A 26847-nucleotide genomic window follows, 5' to 3' on the forward strand; every position below is an offset into this window, starting at 1 on the left:
ATTGTGTATTCATTGTGCCCAGGTGGATATGAGGTAAGTCAGTATGAGTGATTTTTTTTGTGCTTTTATGGTCAGTGTTAAAAAACCTACAAAAAATTACAAATAAAGGTCTTATATTTTATGTTCCATTTTTTATATCAGTTACCTATTTGCCATCTGGTCGAGGTCTGTACAATTTTGCGTTCATTCATTATTCTATTTTTAAACTAAAGTGGTAGAAACAAAAACAAATGGTTTTGTGATTTTTAAGCAAGATATTTAGGAATAATTGTTTCTTTTTCAAAATATATTCGGAAATGTATATTAAGTATTACGTCTTTTCTCTACGCTGTTTATCAGATTAATTTGCTGGTCTTGAGATACAAAAATGGAAGTTGCATTATGAAAATATTGTTTCTACTCATTTTGCAGGATACATCTTAGTCATTTAGATTTCTAACCTTGGCTAGATTTTTCCAGCCAAAATATAAATTCATCTGCTTTAGAATCAAACTTGAGTCATTCTGGTATCTCTAACTATGTTATTTTTTTGAGATCACATTTTTTTATAGCTTTATTTTGTTTTAAAATGCATAATAGTGCAAAAACTGACTGATCTTGCTATCTTGCCTTATGTTTGTCAGTGCCAGATAGTTTGTCACTTGAGAAGGCGACTCTAAAATCTGCAGATATACCATTGTGGACACTAAAGTTACTCAGAAAAGGTGATCTGTTTCATTGCCTACCAGTGAGAGTTATGTATACGATTATCAAATGATTAAGAGATGTCGCCTAAATTCTTTACAACTCACAAGACAAATGGTGGGCAGAAGCAAATAGGATGTAATTACTGCAAAACTGGCATAAAAGTAATACACGACCACAACAGTGTAATGCTACTAATGCTGCTTAATCACAGAAAATAACTTTTGTTAACACAAGATCATGAGAACAAGTTTTTATGATCTCTAGAAAACAACTTTTGTTATCTTGAAACCACAAAAAAATGTTTTAATAATAAATAAAATATAACTCATGGACTTCAAACATGTTATCACTTCTTTAGTTACAATAAATTCAGTCTTTTGAAATGAAAACTAACCTATTATAAGGGACAACAAATCACTTTCTTATTAAATAATTTTTGTGAATTATTTTCAATAATTGCAACATTTTCAGAACAAAATAAAGCTTGTATTGGTTGCTGTATTTTAAGGAAACCAAACCAAAAAAAATAGAAACCTGAATGAATGCAAATATAATAATAATAATAATTTGTTAACCTGGTTATTAATTCCAAAAGAATAATCAAAGGTTCATGAACAGACGAAAGTAAAATAACATTTAGAACACTGGCAATAAATCTTTGTTTTCATATGTATAAAAATGAAACACTAGTGTTTGTGGCCTTTTGCTTAGACGACAGGTGGAATGGGAAGCAGCCAGCAGTCTGATCGAAGGGATTTGCCTGACTCTTCATCGGCAGCCAATAATTTCCTTCCTCCCCCATCTGCGCTCTCTCATCAATGTCTGTGTGAACCTGGTGAGCATCAGTGATCATGGACACACGTTATTTCAGTGGACTGTACACATGGTGATCTGACCTACCAGATTTATGATGAAGCACTAAACTCAAAGTTACACTTACATTGAACCAGTTCACTTCTGAAGGACTGGATACATGAGGTCCTCTGTCCTCGTACTGTGAATTGTGTGTTTATCTGTTTAGGTGATGGGTGTGGTCGGACCCTCCAGCGTAGCAGATGGTCTGCCTTTGCTGCACTTAAGTCCTTACCTCTCCCCTCCTCTCCCATTCAGCACGGCTGTGGTTCGCTTGGTGGCCATGCAGATCCAAGTAATTCCCTTCAGCTCTTTTCATTGATCACACCTATCCTTTGACTCGGAGATGATCTTATCATTTGGGTCTATATTTGATGCAACCTTTACTTCTCTCTTATTCGTAGGCTTTGAAGGATGACTTCCCGCTAAGTCAGGTGATCTCACCCTTTACCAATCAGGAGAGACGAGAGGGCATGCTACTTAATCTTCTGATTCCCTTTGTTCTGACTGTTGGCTCAGGAAGCAAAGGTCAGTGTTGAAAATGATCAAATAACAGTTCTATTTATTTTTAAATAGCCTATAAGTGGGGTAGAGGTGACTCAAGCAGTTAATGCTCTAGGTTGTTGATTGGCGGATCGGGGTTCAAGCCCCAGCACTGCCACTGTTGGGCCCTTGAGCAAGGCCCACTGCTGCAGGGGTGCTGTATCATGGCTGACCCTATGCTCTGAACCCAACCTCCAAAGTTGAGATATGTGAACAAGGAATTTCACTGTGCTTTAATTTATATGTGACAAATAAAGGCTTCTAAAAAAAGTGTTTATCTCTATTCTTAGTATTATAGCTATACTATATATAACATGACCAAATATGATCTCTGTAATAGGTTTTAAAACTTTTTTTCTGATGAGATTCGTTCAATTTTAAATCTGTTAATTCAATTCTATTTTATTTGTATAGCGTCGTAACAATAGACATTTTAACAAATTAGAAAATGTTACATTGATCCCTAATGAGCAAGCTATATGTGATGGTGACAAGGAAAATCTCCCTGAGTCAATATGAGGAAGAAGCCTTGAGAAAAGTAAAGCCATCTTCATCTGGGTGACAGCAGAGAATGTGATGATAAATAATTTCTCTTCTGTAACTGTGTAGTACATGGACAAAATGTGTAACTGCATAACAAGGAGATTCTTTCTAGTTGAAGATACAGTATCAGCTGTTCACTGATGGAGACTGAAAGTTTCCTTGTTTTATAGGTGCCACTGAGTGATTTTATTTCTGTCTGGATTGGCAGCAAAGGTGTTTTACATGGTCCATCAGCATTTACATGGATCATGATTGTATTATTTTATAAGCAATGTCAGTGCATCATACTGTGTGATATGGAAATGAATGTGGCTGGCTATACATGATCACAATGAAGCAAATATTCTAGATACCATCATGAAAAACCGATTCAATCTAAGGTATATGTGTTTAATATGTTTTATATATGTCATAATACCAGAAATGTTTGTGTTATCTGCTGCCACAGACAGTCCTCAGATTGAGCAGGCGGAGGTCTTCCTGCTCCTGCAGACAGTCATCAACATCCTGCTGCCTCCGCGCATCATCAGCACATCTCGAAGTAAAAATTTCGTTTTGGACGCATCCCCGGCACACTGCTCCACCCCTGGAGACACGGGCAAGGACCTGCGCCGAGAGGGACTGGCAGAGTCTACCAGCCAAGCCGCTTATCTAGGTACAGATACTCAACTGGGAACTACAGGAATAAGAAGAATAAGACTAGGACCTACAGATTTATGTTGCTTTAAGAGTAACTTCTATACAGAGTAATATTGTGATTAGTATTAAAAAAATAATAATTTAAATAAATGTTTTAATACTTTGCATTCTCATGCATGTAGCTCTAAAGGTGGTGCTGGTGTGCTTCGAGAGGCAGCTGGGTAATCAGTGGTACAGACTGAGTCTGCAGGTGAAGGAGATGGCTCTGCGCAAAGTGGGTGGTCTTGCTTTCTGGGATTTCATCGACTTCATTGTGCGCACTCGCATCCCCATTTTTGTGCTCCTGCGCCCCTTCATACAGTGCAAGGTGAGCAAACTGTAGAACTGAATTCTTTATTACTTCTCACAAAATCCCCAGCCATCAGTGCAGAGTACAGTGTAGTGCAGTGCAGTGTAGAAAATTCAGCTTCTGACTCAGACAGGGGGAGCATTGGTTTAGTGGCTAGCCTCTGGAGTTGTGGGTTCAATTCCCACTGTGTGGATTTCTCCAAATTATTCCTCTCTTAGTCTATCTCAGAGCACAATCACACACTCATTCATACACTACACACTTTGGACTATAACCCTGCTTTTTCACCATGACCCTGTGAAGGATATGCGTTTCAGAAAACGTAGATATTGATGGATGGAGTTTTTGTTAAACACTACATTATTGAGATGATTTTCATCACAATGCTCTAATGATGAACTGATGAATTTTCTCTTTCACCTTTGTCAGTTGCTAACCCAGCCGGCAGAGTCTCAGGAGGAGATTACAGCCCGGCATCACATAGCCGACCAGCTGGAAAGACGCTTCATCCCACGCTCGCTCTGCAAAAGCTCACTGTTCGCTGAGTTCAACAACGAGCTCAAGATCCTGAAGGAGGCCGTTCACAGTGGCTCGGGTGAGGATGCGTTCACCGCTGTGATAATCTTTGACTGCAAAAAATCTCACCAGTCTAACCTGGTGTTATTTTGCTCTCAGTGTTACTTATAATTAAACATGTAAAATTAAAATAAAGGTAATTGAGTAAAATCCAATGGATTCAACTAAGCCAGTAAATATAGCTGTGGTGGGGATACTGAAGTAATGAATAAAAGAACAGTGCATCTCGCTTTAGAAAAATCATCAGCACGGTGGTTTAGTGTTACCAGATTATTATTTTATTATATTTTTTTCCAGGAACATATGTCCTGGATTGTGTTATTTGCTGTATTATAGAGTTGTATTTAATTTATGGAAGTTACGGAATTAAACAAATTATTTCCTGTTATCACACACATTAGAACAGTCATTCCCTGAACATTGTTCAACATATTGAACAAAATAAAACCCCGCGACATCAGACAACTTAAAGGAACAGCTTTACCTCTGTCTGTTACACAGACAAAATGTACATCAACATCTGAATAATTACTTTTTTAACATTATTTATGGGGAGCATCTGCTATACAAGTCCCTGTGTTTGTTGTTACTATAGAACTAAATGCAATGGATCTGCCACATTCGTGCCATAACAGAAAACGAAATTTAAAATCATTTCTGCTGCCTACAAATCCCTCGCTCTCTCTTTTCAGCATACCAAGGAAAGACATCCATCAGTACAGTGGGCACCTCCACATCAGCCTACCGGTTGAGCTTGGCCACCATGTCTCGCTCGAACACAGGCACAGGGACAGTGTGGGAACAGGACAGCCAGCCGTCTCGCCAGCCCTCCCAGGACACACTTAGCCGCACTGATGAGGAGGAGGAGGAAAGTAAATCCAACGCTTCTCCATCTCCAGTTTCTATTTTACAGAGAAATGATATTCAGTCTAACTTTTTTTAAACTGCTCACCAATAAGAACTCACTACATTTTTTATGGCTTCTTGATAAACTTGTACATTTTACAACCAAAGAGACTGTACTAAGAAGCAAGCGATTATTTAACAAACTAATGCGCTATTACTTTCACCAAGTAGTTGTATGATGTTTTCCTTATCTGTTTAAGCACTTTTTTCCCCTCCTCTTTCTTACTAGATGATTCCATAAGCATCCCCAGTGTGGTAAGTGAGCATGAAGCTTTTCTACCCAGCTTAATTACACAGCGCCGTTTCTCCAGCCATGCCACAGGCTCCGCATCCACGCATCCAGAGCCGGGTCTAAGCACCATGCTGCCTAGTCACAGGTAAATGTCCTTACGCATTCTGCTGCTAACATGAACACTAACAGTGAAGTAAAATAAGGCAAACATACAACCAAAACTCCTCCACTTTAAGAGTCAGTATACATCATTTTGAGCCACTTTGATGGAGTTTCTGTTTCTTTCATAGATCCCCACTTTTTGCTGGAGGTCACCACATTTTATCTTAAATCTATCTACATGACCTAACCATATTTTTCCTTTAAAGAGAGGCCTGAACATCAGCTGTGACTTGCATGCATCTCCAGTCTTTCCCCTAACCTTGTTCCCTGCCCACTCTGCAGTGAACCCAATGTGCTAGATGAGTCCCAGGGGCTGCTGGAGGAGGGTATCCTGTCACGGTACAGTGTCACAGCCCTGTGTGTGCGGTGTCTCACTGTGTGTGTGCCGGGGCTGGGCCCACCTTTCCCTACTCATCACATTCACTGACTCTATGGACAACTCTCCCTCCCTTTCCTGTTTTTATTTTCCAACTACTCTATCTGTCTCACTGTTCCTCTAATTGGTTTTGTTCTTTCTCTCTGGTATGGACACTAATACTAAATGTCACTACTTATTGTCACTGTGTGGTACTCATGTCATTTCCAGTAAACGTCATGGTGCCATGGTATCCATTCATGTTTCAGGCTTTTTTCCACTGCTCAAATTGGAGTTCCTCTCTGGGGTGCCAATCTCTGGGGCTGAGGAGTCTGGTCTGGCATGTGCAAATCCAAACAAATTAGCTGACAAGCTGACATAGTTTAGTAAAGCATAACATTCCCTATGTTACATGTATATACATGTTAATGATAATATTTATACAAAATGGAAATCTTGCAAAATTATTTGAAAGGGTGCAAGACCCTGCCAACACCAGCTCCTCTAAATCCCTTATGTGAATGACATTGCAGGTTTCTAATCTGCAATTCATGTGTCACGATTTGTCCTTGTCACTGTGTTTGATCAATGATTAGCCCTGGACTGTTGGGGGATTTGTGCAATAAACACACTTCCTCTAAACTCTCCTGTGTTTCTGGAGGATTTAACAGGGATTGTGTTCAGCTCCATTGCTCACATGCTGCACTGTGGATTCTTCAACAGGGTGGCGAGTGTCCAGAGCGAACCAGGCCATCACAATCTCTTACTTCAGCCACCGCTCGGTCGGAAAAGAGGTCTGAGACAGGTGAGAGGGAATGAATGTCATGCAATCTGTCATCTTAATGTTTTCCAGTGGTGTACACTCTGGAGGCCAAGAAAATATACATGAAATATAGTGTTTTTAATTTAGCAGTTATTCAAACAGTACTATAACAATTAGACAGAAATGACATGCAATATAATACTCAATACTTTTTTTTGTCAAAATATTAAGATTTATCTTGGCAAAGTTTAACAGAGAGCCTTTTAAACACAGACTTGTTATTGAACTTGTCTCAAAAGAACCAAGGCTATTTCTTGTCCCTCCAAAACTAAAACAGTAAGGGTATTTTATCTTCTTTTTTTTTAGCTTCGTCGGCCACTACTGTCCATCCCTCGGATGCAGGATGAATGTCGTGGACGACAAGGAGCCCGACTCTCAACCACTCGCAGGAGCATTCAGCCCAAGAACAAAGCAGTTGATAGAGGTGTGTGTGTGTGTGTGTGTGTGCTACATTAAAATGAAGCATACTGATTAAATATTAGTTAGAATTCATTTGAAGGTGAACTGTAATTCTTCTAAACCTGTGAATGTAGTCTAACTATTTTGAGGGTAGCTGGTTATTCGAACATGGTCAGAAAGCTACAATCAGAAAGGTCAGACACCATACTGTGTCCCTTGGGGAAGTTCAGGATTGTTGAAGGACCCAAAAGAAACAGTCCTGGGCACAAAACCCAACATTCTAAACAATCAGGACTCCTCATATTATAACCATTTCCTTTTGTATCTCTAATCAAATGCATATAATGCCCTGATATTTCCTCCCATAGCACACACTGACCAAAAGAGATCAGTCACCTTCACCGAATCTCAGGAAGCTTCTGGAAAGTCTCCTTCATCTACACCAACAGCGAGCACGGCTTTGCTGGGAGCTCCAGGAAGCGGAAGACCAAGCAATTCCCTCACGACTGCTGCTCCTCCCTCTGAAACTTCATCACCCTCTATAAGAGCTGAGCAGCACATCCCATCACACCAACAGGTGGTGATTCATCTCACTGTTTTACGCTGACCAATGTATCACTGAAAAAGTGACATAAATACAAGGATTCTTGTGGTTATTTTACAATAATGAGAGATACAATAATAAATAATTTCATTGTAATGTTAATTAGAACGTGATCAACCTGTCACCCATGTAGAAACATTTCACAGATACTATAAGGGACATCACATGTTATTTGCAAAAGGACTGTGTTAAAAATGTACCATTATTTTATAGTTTGTGTTTTTTTTACATCTTCACCCCATTTGTTCCAGCAATTATGAAGTTGCTGTCAGCTGAACCCACTTTTTTTAATGGAAAAAAAAAAAAATATATATATATATATATATATATATATATATATATATATATATATATGCATATATATATATGCAAAGCTGATCATGCAGTTATTTGTAATCCAGGGTATGATGGGTACATGGTACAATCAGTATTTTCACTCTCCTGTTTTAAGGCCTCACCTGTTGCTGAGAGTAAAGAAAAGCAAGACAAGGGTAGTACGAGAAGTAGCCTATCTTCTACGCCATCCTCCAGGCCAGCTTCCAGGTCATGCTCTCCTCTCCCTTCCTCTTTCCCAACACTGAGCACTCCAGTTCGGCTGAACCCGGCTCAGATCCGCGAGAGTCCGGAAGACGAGGAGACGTCAGGGCTTTTGGAAAACACAGACACTTCACTCCACATGGCTGAGGATCAAGGCACAGAGAACCCTCTCCTCACCTCTCTGCTCACACCTCATCCTCATTCTCTGTCCCCTCTGCCTCTCTCTCCTGTAGATCTGGACCTGGATGAATCTCATGTCTAAATGCCAAAAACCTTTAAAGGCTTAATCAAAAAGCATCAGGGAAAGTTCAGTGGTGCACAGTTCAGCATTTGGCTACTCAAATGCCACCAAACACCATGACTCATGAGGGAACAGGCCAATGGTTATGTTACGTTACGTATGAGATTTAAACAGGTTGCCTGATTGGTACTGTTGATTCATTGTGCATCAGTAACCTTTATCTGCTTCAAAACTGCACTTTGACTCCAAAAAAAAATCAAATTTTATGGTAAAAACTTAAATCTGTGTAGTACGTAGATTACTAAAGTAAACAAAATTTATTTAAAATGTTAGTTGCTTTAGAGAACTGTGGTGTATTCAAAAACAAAATTATATACCAAGGGATTCAAGTAAAATTCATGAGACTCTGCATTATCAGCTAATACTACTAAATAATATCAACAGTTTCATTGTAATACTTACAAATTAACGTTCACAATTGGTTTTCTTTTGTTGTGTTGTATCACGTTAGCATTTTGGACTTTGCTGGGTATTAATATGACCTGAACTACAGATACGTTAAATGTGTTTCTGCATTGCCCCTGTGCTTAAGTATGTACCCCATAGATCTGACATAAATGTGGTTACGCCGCACATAAATGAAACAAACATGCTGTAAATACACAGGCCTTAGATGAGTTTAGATATTCACAAAGCACTGTGAGGCAACATCAAATATCTTATCTGTAACAGAAAATCATTAAACAGGTAGGGTTCTGTTTTGGGGGTGTTCCACTAAGGGGGTTTGACTATTAACCCCAAAAACTGGGAGTAAGTCTAGCATCTGGTGACTTGCGTTATGATGCTAACATGCTTGGTATTCTGACAGTTAATAGGTAGCATGCCTTGTTAGGAGGATTTATTAGATACTGATGACTACAACAGCTGATAATCAGATGATGAAAGTTATTATTAAGCAGCTGCAAATCAAGCTATGGAAAAAGTCCTCCATGCTATAAGAAAAGGTACTTTTGTATAAGGAATTATCGTATCTAACCATTGCTTATAGTACAAGATTGAATATAAGCAATGGTTATATATACTTTTAATGTCTGAAAATTATTCTTTATTCATTATATTAGTTTATATACAGTCCCCTCTGAATGTATATAAAGACAAGGCCAAATCTTTTTTTGCTATAATCTGAAGACATTTGGGTTATAGATTTAAAAACAAAAAACAAAAAAACAGATCAGAATAACAGTTTTCATTTCCTGATATTTTAATATAGAAGTTCATTCATTCATTCATCTTCTACCGCTTATCCGAACTACCTCGGGTCACGGGGAGCCTGTGCCTATCTCAGGCGTCATTGGGCATCAAGGCAGGATACACCCTGGATGGAGTGCCAACCCATCGCAGGGCACACACACACACACTCATTCATGCACGCAATCACACACTAGGGACAATTTTCCAGAGATGCCAATCAACCTACCATGCATGTCTTTGGACCGGGGGAGGAAACCGGAGTACCCGGAGGAAACCCCCGAGGCACGGGGAGAACATGCAAACTCCACACACACACAAGGTGGAGGCGGGAATCGAACCCCGACCCTGGAGGTGTGAGGCGAACGTGCTAACCACTAAGCCACCGTGCCCCCTAATATAGAAGTTAAACAACTTAAAACATGGCACCTTTGGTGGTAAATAACATCTGGTTTTATAGCATTCGGTTGTAATAACTGCATCAATTCGGCAAACCAGTGACCTCACCAAACTGTTGCATTCTTTCTTTGTGTGGCTTTTCCAGGGTTGTACCACAGCTTATTTCAGTGGTTGTTTGTTTTGGGGGTTTCTCCATTCAGTTTCCTCTTCAGGAGGTGAAATGCTGCATAATTAAGATGTGGTGATTGACTTGGCCAGACTAAATATTTATTTTTCTTTTGTGTTGGCAGTGTGTTTTAGTCATCGTCTTGCTGCATGAAGAATTTCTCTATAATCTTGCAAATGTTTCTGTAGACTTCTGAATTAATTCTGCTGCTAACATCATGAGTAAGATCATTAACAAAGATTAGTGATCCTGCTCCAGAAAGCATCCCTGATGTAAGCCCTTAGACACTACCACCACCATGCTTTACCAATGAGCTGTGTGTTTAAGATCATGAACAGATCCTTTCTTTCCATCTCTCTGGTAGAAGTTTAGTTAATCAGTATTTCTTTGTGAATTCCAGGCTGTCTTCTGAATCTGATGAGCGCTTTGCATATTGTGGTATGACCTCTATAATTCTGCCATGTGGAGGTTATTTTTTTTCTTCATCTCCTTTTTTTTCCCCCATTGGTTGGCCAGGTCACAGTGGATATAAAATGTCTACACATCCTTGTTAAAGTGCCAGGTTTCTGTGATATAAAAAAAGAGACCAAGATAAAAAATTACAGAATTTCTCCACCTTAATTGTGACTTAAAACCTGTACAACTCAATTGAAAAACAAACTAAAATCTATTAGGTGGGGGAAGTACAAATAAAAAACTAATGTTTGCTAAAATATTCACAACCTTAAACTACTACTTTGTTTTAGAACCTTTTGATTTTATTACAGCATTCAGTCTTTTTGGGTACGAGTCTATCAGCATGGCATATCTTGACTTGGCAATATTTGCCCACTCTTCTTTGCAGAAACGCTCCAGATCTGTGATTGCGAGGGCATCTCTCTTTAGATCATCCCACAGATTTTCATTCGGATTCAGGTCTGGGCTCTGGCTAGACCATCTCAAAACGTTTAATCTTCTTCTGGTGAAGCCATTCTTTTGTTCATTTGTATGTATGCTTTGGGTTGTTGTGATGCTGAAAGAGCATGAAAGTTCCTCATCATCATCATCAGCTTTCTAGCAGCAGCCTGAAGGTTTTGTGCCAACATTGACTGCTATTTGGACCTGTTCATAATTCCCTCCACCTTGACTAAGGCCCTAGTTCCAGATCTTGGTGGAATTATGGCCAAAAAGTTCAACCTTAGTTTCATCAGATCATAAGACGTTTTTGCAAAATTTAGATACCCATCCCCATAGCCAAGATATATTGAGAATGCCGGAAATTGTTGTCACATGTACTAAACAGCCAGTATTGCCAGAAACTCCTGCAGCTCCTTCAATGTTACTGTAGGCCCCCTGGCAGCCTCCCTGACCAGTTTTCTTCTCGTCTTTTCATCAATTTTGGAGGTTCGTCCAGTTCTTGCAAATAACACTGTTGCACCACATTTTCTTCACTTGATGATGACTGTCTTCACTGTGTTCCATTGTATATCTAATTCCATAGATTATTTTTTTTTGTACCCTTCTCCTGACTGATACCTTTTAACAATGAGATCCCTCTGATGCTTTGGAAGCTCTCTGTGGACCATGGCTTTTGCTGTAAGATGTGACTAAGGAAATGTCAGAAAAAGCCTACTAGAGGAGGTCAATTTTATTTGGGGTTAATCAGAGGCACTTTAAATGATTTCAGGTGTTTACTGACTCCTATTTAACATGAATTTGTATGTGATTGCTTAATTCTAAACAGTTATGGGGGGTGCACACACTTTATTTATGCAACCACATTTAGTTTTTACTCTTCCCACTAAGAGATTTCAGTTTGTTTGAAATTACAAGTTAGTTTACAATTGAGTTTGCAAGTTATAGGTTACATTAAAGGTGGAAAAATATCTTACATTTTTTCGTTTTTCTTTGTCTCTTTTTTTACATTCCAGAAATCTGGCATTTTAACAGGGGTGTGTACTTTTTATATCCTCTGTATGTCCAGTTGTAAGTACACCAGTGTTTTCTCCTTTTTGAGGACATTCCAAATTGTTGTATTGGCTATACCCATTGCTTATGTAATGTCTCCCCTCTTCTTACCTCCTTTCAAAATGGCTTGCTTTTCTTGCTAGATGGCTCTTTGCTCCTCATTGTCCACTTTAACAACAAATTCAGGCAACAGCAAAAGTTTTGATCACTTGAAAGTGGGTGGATTCAAACAAAAGGTGCCACATTCTAAGCTGTTTATCACGTCTAGATGTGAATATCAGGAAATGAAAACTGAAATTCTGATCCATCATCTCTTGATCTCAAAGCCAAAGGAACTGGCCTTGCTATTCTAATACTGTCAAAGAGGACTGTATGTACAACATTTATGCCAACTATTGATTAAAATCTGCTTTATAAATGCAATTTTTGTACTTTAAATTATTCAGATTTCTAAATTAACTTTTTTTTATTTATACTTTTCGCATGCATTTAAACCCCACTTTATAGACTGAAGATAAAGCTAAATTAAGAGTCCCAATGTCTATGGTACAAGTTTCCTTTCTGAAACTGGATCCTGTAATGTAAATGTAGAACAATGGACACAGGATATCTAATGCTAACCTTCAACAATTTGGTTAAAAATAATAATGTATTGTCCGTTACTGTTGAAGAACAATGTTTGGATGTCACCCGGGTAGAAGCTAATATTCTGGAGATATGAAATCATCTCCCATTCAGTTCAACTAGCAACAGATTAATCATTGATGTACAAATACTTTATATAGGCCCTCATGTTCTGACATGGCTCTCTGATAGCATGCTAAGAATTTAAAGTTAAACCCATTGCTCTGTGACCGTGGCTGTTTCTTTGCTTTAGGGAGATGATGTGGTGGTGGTGGTGGTGGTGGTGGTCACCCATGCAGTTTAGCTTTCTTGATGTTTTGCCTCAAAGTGAAACTAACATAAGGTTATGTCTAAAGTAGCAAATAAGGAAGTGTTGTGGCTATCAGTAAAAAAAAATCATCTGTGGTTTATTTAAAAGTATTAAATTTAGGCACAAAACTACTAACAAACTACAGAACATGATTTACATAAACAGACTACACTGTTTTATATTATCATCTCACACACCCAGAGTTTATCAAAATGGCATGAAGTGTTAAACTGAATTTTCAGGTTTTCATACTGTATGTTATACCTGCTTCCTGGAATATACTCCATCCCCATTGGTGTCCCTCCATTAAACTATTAGATGTAATATTAATAACACTATTTCCATGTACACATTCTACTATGTGATGTAGATTAAATTTAGTTCTTGAAAATTATTTGCATTCTACTAAAAATTTCTTTTGGCTAGTAAATAAAATCTTTGCAATAGTACTAATCAGATGATATTTTCAATCACGAGTAGTTTTCCAGACCACATATACACATTAAAAAACCCTGAACGGATAGAATATTTAACCCCAAAGGCCACAATAAACATCTATCCAAGCTTACACAAGAGGATTAGTATTGCTTAAGAATCATAAGCTGTGTCAAGTTTTTATAATAAAGACATGGAATTTATTTCACATTTTGTTTAGTGACAGAAACTGGTCTACCAGCAAGTTGTGTACAAGCCCAGAAAAGATCAATTGTGATGTAGATATACAATATATAATCAGACAGTTATATAATCAGACAATGAAACACACTGCTGTAGCTTAAGCTAACAAGGTGCCTGTGAAGGTAGAGAGTCACTGTATGTCATTGTTTGTGTGTGCAAATACAATGTTTTATGTGTCCACTGTTTTCTTCCTGTTAGTAACCTTGCTGCTAACTGTTGAGCTTGTGCAATAACAAAATATATATAATCCAACCTTTGAAGAGTACTAAGGGTTTTCTTTCAGAAATAATGATGAGACACAGAAATATGAACACTTTTCATTGATTTGTGAGAAGTGTCATGATCATTTGTAAATCAGAGATTGAAGAAAGTTCCCCAGATGAGTTACAGCATCAACAGTGTCACCAGGTCTGGTTAAGATGTTGGCCTACTAGTCTAAAGGTAATGAGCTCAAATCCCAGCAATGCCAAGCAGAACAACAAAAATATTCAAATTCAAATAATTTCTTTCCAAAGAGGTTCTCTGTTCTCTATGGAACTGCGATCAGATTCTGCAGGCTAGTCCTGCTTCATTAAGTTAATTTGGTCTCTACATTTGCACTCTTGGACTGAGTGTGTGTTCTGCTTGAACATGAATGACTATCCTGCTTTATGCTACATTAAAATGACCATTGTCCAGGTTGGCAAGCTACTAAAATGGTATAGAAATGTGCTGCTATTGATTGCTGTAACTTTATTCCAGGGAGCTTATTAAAGATGTTAAAACATGAAGAAACTGCAGGTGGTTGAATTGTTAGCTTACTTACCAAATTATTTCTGTGTACCAAAAGACTTCAGCTAAAAGATGCAAACAACAACAACGAGAGATACAAAACCTGGTACGATTTATTAGAAGGCAGACATTTCTGAGACACCAACATGGCTCAATGCGTGTTGTATTGTTTAGACATGAACGTCTCAAGGAGCTTGAACAGTCGGTCCTCCCTGGCAGCGGCTTCTCGATCCCTCCGCTCCTCTCTGTCTCTGTACTCCCTCTCTCTCCTCTCCTCTCTGGCTTGAAGCTCCATCTCCCAACGGTCCTGCCTTGAGAGCAGCTCATGCTCCCTCTTCTTCTCTCGATCCAGAGCCTGCCTCTCTCTCTCCTCCTCTCGCTCAGCTGCCCGTCTCTCCCTCTCTTCTTCTCTTTCGGCTGCCCGCCTCTCCCTTTCCTCCTCCCTCTCTGCAGCACGCCTCTCGCGCTCCTCCTGCCTCCTCTCAAGCTCCTGCAGAGCAGCGAGCCAGTACTGCTCCTTCCTCTTCTTAGCAGGAGGAGCATCCTGGCCAGATGAGGACACAGGGACAGGGAAAGGGCTGGATGTGCTTGACAAGTTGGATAGGTTAGACAGGTTGGACAGATTAGACAGAAGTGAGTGAGCCATAGTGAGCTCACCACTCAGAGCCTGATCCATCACGGTGTACCACTTCCACGGAGTCACTAGCGGGTCACCTCCCATCATACTGAGGCTCTTGATATCCTGCAGAACAGCAGAGGGAAGGGGGTAGGGTGAATTAACTTCAAAGTGTACAGCTTACTAAGCAAGTTTTTTGTGCTACACATGGATTTGTTGCGTGGAACAGGAGAGTGCTTCAGGGAAGTGGACGAAGCTTCTTATTTGTCTTAAGTGTTGGAAAACATAATTTTTTATATATTTTGTATAGCGCTTTTAACAATTAACATTGTCTCAAACCAGCTTTACAGAAGCATAGAAACAAAGCATAGAAAAGCCAATTTAAGTAAATGATTGCCCTCAATATGTGGTCACATTTTTATCACTGGTGCCTTTAAGTTGGTTCTAAAAAGAGAAACTTGATTAAACTTGTACATTATTAAAGCTTTTTAGCCTTTATTCTACATATTTATATTTTTCAAAACATATGAATGCATGGCCATAATCTAAACAGCACACAAGCTTTGCTCTAAACCTTTTGTTGAAAACAACCTTGATGTGTTCCTACACAGGATGTACTTTCACAAGCTCTCATTTGTCAATCTGTACGTGTTGAATCCGATCGCAGATGCCAAATGTACCTAAATACCACAATCCGATTCGAATATTCGTTTTCGTGTGCATTACAGATATATTCCAAAAACGAACAAAAAAATGTAGATAAACATTTGCACCACCACACAGTGCATGCAAACAATGGTATTTCTCAAATTAGTCAGATTCAAGGGTTTAAATGCCTATTTTTTTTCCTGTTTACCCAATTATTTTAAAACTACAAGACCTACTGAAGCATTCAATCAGATTATGTGTGTGTTTAAACGTGCTTAGTAATAATTAAAGGTGGGGTCTCCGTTGTTTGAGAAATGCTTCAGAAAATGAGTCGGAACGACAAACTAAACAAAAACAAAACTAACGTGTGGCCAATGAGCAGATGGGGGTGTGTCTTGTCAATATGGGCGGAGAGAGTGTTCAGTGCGCATGTGTGACATTAGCAGAAAGCGGTTTTAACATGGATATGGAGGATAAAAACAAAGAAAGGCAAGGCAAGATACGATAAGGAAGGATGTAGGACCCGTGTTAATATAGGATCAGCTTTCCAGTGCTGGAGAGAACTGAAGGAGCAGGAGGTTGGCGCATATTCACAGATTGGAGTTTCCCGAGTCAATAACTCCTGAGTTAAACGCTGTTACTACACAAATAACACCTTTCTATCGTAGTAATGTAGAGACGCAGCTACAACCGCGTTTTGCTAGTAACAGCGTTTAGCTCAGGAGTTATTGACTCAGGAAACTCCAATCTGTGAATGTGGCCAACTTTACTTAAGATGCCGAGGTCGCTTTTTCCTTCTCGAGAGGTGAGTAACGTTGGTTTTGCTTTGTTTCACAGAACTAATATATGCCGTCCTGTGCATGATTATGCTTGTGTGTCATTTTTGTTTGTTTGTTTATCTGCAATCGTATTGTTCTTCCCTTCAGCTATGATAAAGACACATTTCTTTACATTAGTTGCCTGGGTTACGTATGTGTGTGTGGGCAGAGCTATAAATACAGGGGTGGGACCCATTTGGGTTAGGGGGTTTGTTTTGGTGATTTCAAATGTCAACATTGGCTTTCAAACAACGGAGACCCCACCTTTAAGGTTTATTAAAGGTCCATGAGAATTAAAAAAGGTCTTTACCCTAACAAGTAGTTGAGAAAACCTGACCTGAGCACAGAAACTTAACTTTACACTGCAGAGGAACTTTATGTTTATATGATTGGGTCCTGTTTTGCATCAATGTCTTCAAGATCACGAGGAGCTTATGAAGTCTTCTGCATGCTAGAAAGCACACTGTTGGAGAACACGAGGCAATTATACAATCAGTTCTATTTATATTTACCTTATATTTCTGTCTTAAGTTCTCCCACTTCTTTTTCACCCATGCTGGAGTCACTTTACCCTCCAGCCGTTTCTCCTTCACAAACAACCTGCGGAATGAGACACGGTTCATGTTAAATGTGACAGAAGACCACATGCAGCTGTACAGAGTCTGTTCAGAGGCAGTGAGACTCACTCGAAGGCTCTCAGGGCGGTGTTCTTCTTCCCCGTGAACAAGCTGTTATTAGTGACGCGCCACACAATCAGCTCTGCTGTGTTCGCGTCAGTCCCTAAAAACAAACCGCACACATTTACACTTATTTTCCCCGTGAAACAATATTAACGCTGAACTCTACAGTCGTCAACTGGGTCTACATTAGCGTTGGGGAAACTAGCCGTGAATCCCAGCCTGTAAATATGGCGCAGTAATCTTGTGCTAGCTGCGTGTTTTTATTATTATTATTTATAAACCTCTGCAAGCAAATTGACGACACCAGCAAACAACAAAGCGGTAAATTCCTGGATGACCTGTACAACAGAACCATAAATATAAATTAAATAACTTACATTTAAAGACTGTAGTGGACCCAATCTCTAACGTTAGGCCTACTCCATTCTCCATTTTATTGTTGTTTTGTTGCTGCTTTCTTCGCTTTCCTCTTCATTCACCAGAAGGGTCGAGGACGCTGTCGCCCCCTGACGGAAAATAGGTATAATGTAAAAGACGCCAAAAAGCGGCGTTATGAAATATTACTACTTATATAAAATACAACATAAAAGCAGGAGTGTAACTGACTCTGAACCCTCACTGAACAAAATGTCGAGATCCCCTGGTTTATGCCCAAGATCCACCCTTGCTGTACCCCAGAACCACTGATCACATTTCCTCCCTTAACCTCTGTATTATGGTCTAGCGTTCAATTCCTGCTTGTAACACTGCAAAATGTTCAAGGTTCAAGGTGATAAATTCTGTAAAGCTGTTTTGTGACAATGCCCAGGGCCGTTTCTGAACATTAGGGGCCCTAAGCAACTGTTACAGCTAGCAGCAATAATGCCATTAATTAGTCTAACTCATTCTATATACTAGTGCTGTCATGTACTGTACTAGTGAGTTCACTGTGGTTCACTGTGAGTCACTGTGATTCACTGTAGTTCACTGTAGTTCACTGTGGTTCACTGTAGTTCACTGTGGTCCACTGTGGTTCACTGTAGATCACTGTGGTTCACTGTGATTCACTGTGATTCACTGTAGTTCACTGTGGTTCACTGTAATTCACTGTGGTCCACTGTGGTTCACTGTAGATCACTGTGGTTCACTGTGATTCACTGATTCACCGTGAGTCACTGTGATTCACTGTGATTCACTGTAGTTCACTGTGATTCACTGTGATTCACTGTAGTTCACTGTGGTTCACTGTAGTTAGTCCCTTTTTACATTTTGATTGAGAAACAAGTACGTTGACAAATTGATTTATACCAGTTAATCTCCTTTCCTGCATTTTCCACCTCTGTTAGATATGAACTCTTCGTGACCTCCTTGTGATCTTAGTTACACTAGTTACCTAATTTAGTTCAATAAAAAGTTTCTAAAAGGCTGGTCAACTGATTTTGGAGTGGGAGGGGCTCTGAAAGTTAACCACACCCACCTAATTAACGCTGGAGCATCTACTGTAGAGCTGGAAAGTTAAGATAAAAAATATAATACAATACAATAATAAAACCATGGACAAATTATTGGAAAAATGATTAGTTCACCTCTCGAGTCCGAGTACTCGACTCAGTATCTTACAACCAACAATACTAATGTAGTGTATTTATTTAGAAATCACCATGAAATTATCAAAATACATGTGAAATAAACATTTTCTGAAAAACGTTGTTTCAGTTTCTTTATTGTATCACTCCTTTATTGTTAAATGTTTATTATGTTGGCTTGAAAGAGCCAACATTCTGTTTTGCTTTATAAGCTTATTATTATGTGGTCTTAGTTCCTGTCTATTATTATTATTATTATTATTATTATTATTATTATTATTATGTTGGCTTCTGAAATCCAACATTCTGTTATCCTATTTAATCTTATTATTATTATTATTATTATTATTATGTTACAGAACAATAAGGGGAACTTCCTCAAGGGTATTCTGATGACGTCACCTGACGTCACGTCCAGCCATTATTAGCTATTCATAAGGCACAACTGAAACTAGAAGGTTTCTGTGAGCCTATAGCTGAAGATCTTGACCTATATCTACATCATTTTATGCATTGACCTGATTAAAAATCTTATACACAGCTGGAGTTGTCAGACATGTACAGTATGTATCTTGCTTAGTGATGGGGTGATGCATAATAATACAGTAAAGCAGGAAAAACAGTGCTTTAATTTTTTTTTTTTCAATTAAAGCGATAATGAAGCACATTAAGCAGCATCAAGCTGAACCAATAACATCTCAATATAGTTTGCTTGGGAGAATGAAATTTTGTAAAAATAAAAATATTAACCCACTTTCTAACTGAATCAGAATCAGAATAAAAATCAGGTTTATTGGCCAAGTGTGACACACACAAGGAATTTGGTTCCAGCTGTTGGTGACTCATAGAAATACAGACATTCCCTCTTTATTTAACAAAAAATGTATTGCCTCTTTGGAGCACATAGTATGAAAACAGGATTAAACCAGCAAAAACTTTAGCAAGACATGTACTTTTTTTTATTGCAAAGCTGTAAGAATTGTAGTACATTAAGGGAACAAGAAGTCTTCCAGGAGAACCAGGATGTGAATTATATTTCTACATCGTATCATTATAGCCTGGCCGGGGCAGGTGATCAGGGTCTGGCCTGTAGTAATTAAATGGAAAATACATTAAAACCTTAAATTAACCAACTACAAAATAATTATATTTTAGTTTATTCTTGCCATTCTTGTGGTAGCCTGAAGATTTCACCTTCATACTGAAATTTTGAAACATTTTTTCTATACATCGTTCCAAAAATCTACTACCTACTTACTTTGGAAAAAACACAAAATTAATGCCATTTTAATAAAAACTGAGTCACCACTGTTCATCATCCATATCTTTCAAATTCAAATTACTTGCCACAGTTAAATACAAGCTTTACTGTTGTTTCTTAATGCAACTAAATCACTTTAAATTTTTTACACTGGTGCTGAACTGATCACTGTTTAATTTGCATTCCCATATTTTTAGGTCATTTAAACATTTTTGAATCTTTATCTGTCTGTCACCTGTACAGAGGGTGGAATCACATTTCTGTTTTAATGATAATCTAATGGCACATGGACATGTGGAATCTAGTGGACATTTTGAGAGCTTATATCTGAGTACAAAGATAGTTGATTAGGCTTATGATAAGTTCACTATGCATGTTACTATCCAAAAACTAGATGAAAGCTGTAATATGGAAATCATAGCAACATTTTAGCCCGTTTTGGCCACGCTGGCAATTAGTTATCTTTTTAAATGTATGCATTCCTTTTTTAATCACATTTTACTACCTACCAGCTACTACAGTGAGAAACAGTATAAATTCTGCAATCCTGCAGTAAAAGGAACAGTTAAGTAGATCAGGCTTTCTAATGCAAGGTAATATTCTCCCCAGTTATTCATGTGTTATTTAAATCATTTTAAGTTAAACAGTCATTTTCTATGTCAAAATTAAAAATATGGCCTATTAGTATATTAATAAGATTATTGTGTCAGTATATAGAAAATAAATCAAATTTGATCATGAATAAATCACAATTATATTTTGTGTATGATGTGAATTAGTTATGGTGCAATACTATAACTAATTCATATCATTGCCTACCACAACTTGTTTCTGAATATTTTGATGTGTCTAGACACAGCACACAGGTGTTTATTTTAAGCAGTGTTTCAGCACTGTTAGATGTGTGCTGTGCAGTACTGGTTGCTACAATATGTTGTGAATTCTTGATAGTGTAAAAATATAGAAGTAGTGGACACTGCAGGCAATGTTAACATTATTTTTTCCAATTTCACTTGAGCCTTGAGTTTGTCATGTGATTTAATTTAGGTTGACCATATTAAAAAGGGAAAGGATGGCAGAACGGGGAAGGTGGGTGTCCATGGTGGATGGGAGGTTAGAACAAGTGAGTAAAAGTAAGTGGTGGCACCAATGCATAAATACTATATGTCCAAAGTTCTGTGAACACTGGACTATTGCTCCCATAAGTGGGCCTTTCACAAACTGTTGACTTAAAGTTGGAAGCAATAGTTGGACAATAGGATGTGTTTGTATGCTGCAGAATTCCCAAACCTGTTCTAGCATGACTGTGAGTACCAGGTCCTATACTAGAAAAGTACTAGCTACATACATTTGTCAACGTAGAGAGTCTGACCTGAAACCAACTGAATACCTTTGGAATAAACTGCCAACTTTGCCCCAGTAATCCTAGGAGACATCAGTGCCTGACTTCACTTAAAGCTCTTGTGGTTGAATGGGCAAATTCCCAAAGCCACAATCAAAATTATTGTTATTATAAATGAGTTATTATAAATGAAAAGGAAGAGCTAAATCTATGTATCATATAGTGCAATTTGACCATTTGAAGGTTTGTTTTTCAGGCTGCCACAAATGCACATAATTGGCTACATTTGTAAAATGTAATTTCAGTTAGACTAAGTCTTTAAGGATCCACATACATTCTTTAAATACTGTTTAAGTAAATGGCAACAATGATAGTCAAGTAATCTTTTGATAGTTTTACCCAGCTCTGTGTCTGCCAAATGGAAGAATAGGGTCAAAACGGGCACGAGGGTGCACAGACCCTGGAGGGAGGTTTCCAGGAGTTCCACTTGAAGGGTCCAAGCCAGGACAAGGGAAGCCTGCATGTAATGGATCCACAATCATGCCCTCTGCTGACCCACTGTAAACAAAGTTCAAGTACAGTTATTGTTACTTTACTTATGTTTTATTTTTGTATTTCATGGCCTAAAAAACAACATCCAGCATGGGACTTCTTCTAAAACAAGCCAAAGGACACAGCACTTGAAGCCCAGAGAACTGTGACAAAAAACAACAAACTACCCACCTAAGGGGATCAAGGTCAGCCCTTCCTGCAGCAAATGGATTCACTGGTTCTGTCCTGATAAGTCAGAAAATATGACCTGTTTCATAGGGTGTTTATTGTAAAAAGAATTAAAAGCTCACAGCCATTATCTAATCAGCCAATCATGTAACAAAAAACAATACAAAAAATCATGCAGATAAAGTTCAAGAGTTTCGGATAATGTTCACATCAAACATAAGGACGAAGAAAAAGGATGCCCCCGAAAAAAAAAGCCCCCGAACTCCCGAACGTCCTGGTCTGATCGCCTGTCCTTCTGGACCTAGTTCATTGATCCTGACGTTCTACCCCTGCTTGGAGTATGGTCACACAGTGGCCACCCTGATGGGGATTGATCTGCATGGTCAGCCAGTGGCTCATGGGATTGCTGTGGAAGGGGGCCACTGGCCACAAATGACTCACTGATTGAAGTCTTTCTTGCCCTAACACATTGCGTCTTCTCGCCCTGGACCTGCTCCCCAGACCGCCGTTTCATTATATCATCATATTCACTCTTATGACTTATCCTCAGATGTTTAGCGAGGTTTGTAGTGTTACCACTGTATTTCACTGTCTTTCCACACACATCACAAACAGCATCACTGCTGTCTTTACAGCTAAAATACAGCCAGACATGACTCCTTTTGCGCTCAGCCATAGCCACTCTTCAGCCTGCAGTCTTCGTAGCGGGAAAATAAAGGGCTGGAGCGGCCTTCACACTTGACCGGTGGAAGGAGAAGTACAGTAGTTCCTTACCCTAACCGGATATAATTAGACTTTTCTGGTGACAGCAAGTTACTTATGATAACATAAACACTCACTCCAAATTACTGAGTTTAAATATTGATCTTTTTATATGAGAATTGATACTAGAGCAGGAGACGTTGGGATCGTAAATATCCATACTTTAGTATCGATCTGCACATCACTACTTCTTCCTGACACATTTGCAGTGCTAATGTGGGCTTTTATAAATTTAAATTCATAAATTTAAGGTTTATTTGCAATAGACACATAAGTGTCAGGTCTACATGTCAAACATTCTTTTTTTGAGTAAATCCTCTGTAAATTGCACTTTTATTTGGGCATTCTTTTGACTCAGAACAGTTGTCATTTTCTGCTACTGTGAATCAACAGTTTGATGCCAGATACAACAGTTCAATGGTATATTCTCACCAGTCTGGAGGGCATGAAGCAGAGGGATGTCCGGTAGGTACACTCAGGGGATCATGGTCTGGGTTGGGCTCTGTGTCTGTAAATCTCTCTCTTCTTTTATTCATCACACCTCCCTGATCTTTCACTGCAGGTAGCAGTGATGAGTTCAGCCTCTTAGCCAAATCTCCTGTGTTCTTGTACAGACTAGAGAAACAAAAAGGATTTAAAGAGAATAACCATACTATAACATGCTTAATAACGGCTTATGATTGTTGTAATTTGCTGATGGTATCTGTATCACTTTACATGCCAAGATGTGATTATTAACGTATATTTTCTAATTTGTTTAAAATTACCCATTTTGCATGTATAATAAAAGCAAAACTAAACACTAAGTCAATATGAAACATGATGTGCTTGATTTGGATCTCCTTAATAAACATTAAGAAATCTCTCATATTATCATTTATGCCTGGGCATATGCAGTTGCAATCCATTACTAAGTGGTGAACGGCATGTGTGTGTTAATAGCTTAAATGTTACAGTACCAACCTTTCAAATGATTGTAGATTTGCTTCATTTACATAATCACTAACAGTAATAGTCAGGTCTGTGATCTTGTCTGAAGCTGAATCCTGTCAGAAAAACAGAAAATATTGTTAAGAAATGGTTTCCTGCTTGCAATATCAGGAATCACACAGCCTTCATACAATTTGCCACTTTACCAGCAAGTTAAAAATCAAGCTGGAATCATCAACTGTGATGGCTTTGAGGAGCAGGTTGGACTTGTCATCATTTGATCTGTATCTCAGCGTGTACATCTCCTTGTTTGTGTTCCAGGATGCAGGAAGCAACTCTGATTTCTTCTCTCCATTTAGGGGCTGTAGAGTTGAGAGATAACTGTGAACATTGATAAATCTGGCTGTGTGCTGAAACATTATCAGACTAATGATTTCTCTAGATGTCTGAGAGTGACCTATTATTATAGAGCCCATATAATGAAAGTATATTTCTTTCCAGTAATATGCAGTAAAATCAACTGGAAAATGAGTTCTGATCCAAAAAGATCCCATATTGAATCCTGGATTTAGATTCCTCACACTTTGTATTTAAATTATTTTTATAGCATGCTAGCCAACAAAACAAAACTGTACCATAGAACTTGCTAATTATTTCAGACAAAGCTTGAAATTGATAAAATCTAGATATAAATATTAAATAAGCTGACCTAGTTATAAAAATGCAACAAATATCCCAGCTTTTACTTCACTTCATTTCATTAATAACCTCCTGTCAGTTTAGCAGTCATCTATGCCAAGGATGTTTCATATTATAAGAAGATTTACAAGGTGTCTAATTTTTGGTTGAAAACTTGGGGGAAATTCTACTTGTGAATCTACTTTAAACATAGGAGCACAAAGAAGTAAATAGCACATTGCCATGCCTACTTACATCCGAGAATCCTAGACAAGTATTAATTCTGTTGCAGATTACATTTACATCTGAGAAAATCATGATATAATGTGACTAAACCGTTTGAATAATGCTGTCACTGTGTTGCATAGTGACATCAGCTAGATAGCTAACGTGTGTTACATAAACTTCGATGTATAAAGGAATAATAAATGATTAAAAGATTTAGCAATCAAAGTCTTGTTCTCTTTTAAACTTCAGCAGAATAAAAAGCGACAAAGAAAAAAATAACAATAAAACAAGGCTAGCAGTTAATAGTTAATAATTTCCTCACCTCATCTCCAGTTCCCAAACATTTATATCCACTCTTCACAATTTCCCAGTGAATAAAACACACAACCGCATCTTCAGGAGATGTTATAGAACTCGCCACACTCGTATACAACACCTCAAGTCCTGCCATATCTTTGCACAGTTTAGTTATTGTTGCTACTGGTCCAACATTAGTCCGTTAAAAATGCGTCCTCAGAATCGGAATCAGAATCAGAATCAGGTTTATTGGCCGAGTGTGTGTTGACAGACACAAGGAATTTGGTTCCAGCTGTTTGTGACTCTCAAAAGTACAGACATTAATAACACTATACTGTAAGAAATTACAGAATGTATGCTCCCAGATTCCACTCCAAAATTCACAAAACGAGCTCATTCCTAAAAAGGTTTAATTGTCATAAGGTAATACGTTTATAACTCTAAATGAATAAAACTTAATTAAATCGTTACCTAACAAATTGTCTACATGACCGCGATTACCATTTAAAGTGACCATTTGGGTCATAACAACTATAACAATATCAAGCCAAGGTTTTCGTGACCATGATTAACATTTAAAGACATCTGGCTAGACAACAATGTGTATCTGTAATGACAGGTCATGAGATGGAGGATCCATCTGCACACTTTTAATGAAAGCTCAAGGTACAACAGGCTTAGGTCAGAATCAGCAAACACAATGACGAAGGTGAGGCAAAAATCAAAACAGTAATACAGGCAGGAGGTCGGGGCAGGCGGCAGACAATCATAGGACAGAGCAAAACCAAATCAAAAACCATGAATACACAGTAAGACAAACGCTCAAGACCGATAGCAGAGGCAAATCGAGACTTCGCAGTGAAAGGGAGTTCAAGTTCATGCTTTATAGGAAACAGGTGATTGAAAGCAGGTGGTGGTGTAATCATGACAGGAGCGGGGGTTTGTGGGAGATGTAGTTTGGAAGCCGCTAGAACTCAGGCGAAGGTTCCCTCTGGTGGCGGTCAGGAGATGAGGCAGGTGCTTCATTCATGACAGAGCCATCATGACAGTCGCATGTCACGAGTGGAGAGCCATACCCACTGTCCCGGTTGATATTCTGGGTGCGGTCTACGGCGTCCGTCGGCTTGGAACTTCTGGCGGCGGATGGCTCTCTGTAGCTGGCGGTGGGCCACGCTTCAGGTCTCCTCGCTCTTACGGAACCAGTCATCCACCGCAGGCAGATCGGAGGGTTCACCGGACCATGGAAACAGGGGTGGCTGGTATCCGAGGACACATTAAAAGGGCGTGAGACCGGTGGTTGGTCTGATGAGTGAGTTCTGTGCGTACTCCGCCCACATAAGATACCTGCTCCAGTCAGTCTGGTTATCTTGGCAGTAGGAACGGAGGAAACGAGTGAGTTCTTGGTTTAGGCACTCGGTTTGACCGTTAGATTGTGGGTGATATCCCGAGGTAAGGCTAACGTTGATATTTAGTCTTTTGAAGAAAGCTGCCCACACTCGGGAGGTGAACTGCGGCCCCGTCTGAGACGATGTCATCAGGGATGGCATAGAAACGGAACACATAACTGCACAAGGTTTCTGCTGTTTCGAATGCCGTGGGTAGCTTGGGTAGAGCTATCAGGCGACATGCTTTGGAGAACCGGTCCACGACTGTGAGGATGACGGAGCAGTTATCGGACTTGGGTAGATCGGTGATGAAATCGATGGCGATA

At 38.9% G+C, this 26847-nt stretch overlaps 3 protein-coding genes across 9 annotated transcripts in view; 1 reads left to right on the plus strand and 2 right to left on the minus strand.

Annotated features, from left to right (window-relative positions):
• The window catches only part of LOC132844759 (protein unc-80 homolog), a 52328-nt gene extending 38243 nt beyond the window's left edge, over positions 1-14085 (plus strand). For all 7 annotated transcript variants that reach the window (XM_060868555.1, XM_060868551.1, XM_060868552.1 and 4 more), the window contains 13 exons: positions 1399-1522; positions 1709-1834; positions 1944-2067; positions 3074-3280; positions 3447-3631; positions 4043-4208; positions 4882-5061; positions 5325-5472; positions 5772-5828; positions 6568-6649; positions 6974-7091; positions 7435-7643; positions 8122-14085. In XM_060868555.1, coding sequence (XP_060724538.1) covers positions 1399-1522; positions 1709-1834; positions 1944-2067; positions 3074-3280; positions 3447-3631; positions 4043-4208; positions 4882-5061; positions 5325-5472; positions 5772-5828; positions 6568-6649; positions 6974-7091; positions 7435-7643; positions 8122-8469 — 2074 coding nt within the window. In that variant the 3' untranslated portion in view covers positions 8470-14085. The remainder of the gene's footprint in view (positions 1-1398; positions 1523-1708; positions 1835-1943; positions 2068-3073; positions 3281-3446; positions 3632-4042; positions 4209-4881; positions 5062-5324; positions 5473-5771; positions 5829-6567; positions 6650-6973; positions 7092-7434; positions 7644-8121) is intronic.
• A 601-nt stretch (positions 14086-14686) lies between these two features.
• si:ch73-193c12.2 (putative uncharacterized protein DDB_G0271982) lies at positions 14687-17877 on the minus strand. Its single transcript, XM_060868559.1, has 4 exons — positions 17731-17877; positions 17360-17453; positions 17186-17273; positions 14687-15333 (listed from the first exon to the last, which is right to left on the minus strand). The coding sequence occupies exons 1-4, from the start codon at positions 17783-17785 to the stop codon at positions 14743-14745; spliced, it is 828 nt and encodes a 275-aa protein (XP_060724542.1). The 5' UTR covers positions 17786-17877; the 3' UTR covers positions 14687-14742.
• A 2079-nt stretch (positions 17878-19956) lies between these two features.
• LOC132844784 (proteasome inhibitor PI31 subunit-like) lies at positions 19957-25290 on the minus strand. Its single transcript, XM_060868593.1, has 7 exons — positions 25162-25290; positions 24140-24295; positions 23967-24049; positions 23436-23618; positions 22245-22298; positions 21921-22079; positions 19957-20005 (listed from the first exon to the last, which is right to left on the minus strand). The coding sequence occupies exons 1-7, from the start codon at positions 25288-25290 to the stop codon at positions 19957-19959; spliced, it is 813 nt and encodes a 270-aa protein (XP_060724576.1).
• Between the last annotated feature and the right edge of the window lie 1557 nt (positions 25291-26847).

The sequence above is a fragment of the Tachysurus vachellii genome, chromosome 4 (assembly GCF_030014155.1).
Source record: "Tachysurus vachellii isolate PV-2020 chromosome 4, HZAU_Pvac_v1, whole genome shotgun sequence".
NCBI classification, from domain to species: domain Eukaryota; kingdom Metazoa; phylum Chordata; class Actinopteri; order Siluriformes; family Bagridae; genus Tachysurus; species Tachysurus vachellii.

Coding starts and splice junctions, on each gene's coding strand:
- si:ch73-193c12.2 (XM_060868559.1), bottom strand. CDS start 17,785: ATGGAGAATGGAGTAGGCCTAACGTTAGAGATTGGGTCCACTACAGTC. Junction 17,454..17,730: donor GTCCACTACAGTCTTTAAAT/GTAAGTTATTTA, acceptor GTTTGTTTTTAG/GGACTGACGCGAACACAGCA. Junction 17,274..17,359: donor ACCGCCCTGAGAGCCTTCGA/GTGAGTCTCACT, acceptor CTCATTCCGCAG/GTTGTTTGTGAAGGAGAAAC.
- LOC132844784 (XM_060868593.1), bottom strand. CDS start 25,290: ATGGCAGGACTTGAGGTGTTGTATACGAGTGTGGCGAGTTCTATAACA. Junction 23,619..23,966: donor AATCTACAATCATTTGAAAG/GTTGGTACTGTA, acceptor TTGTTTCTCTAG/TCTGTACAAGAACACAGGAG. Junction 22,299..23,435: donor GCTTCATGCCCTCCAGACTG/GTGAGAATATAC, acceptor CTGACTTATCAG/GACAGAACCAGTGAATCCAT.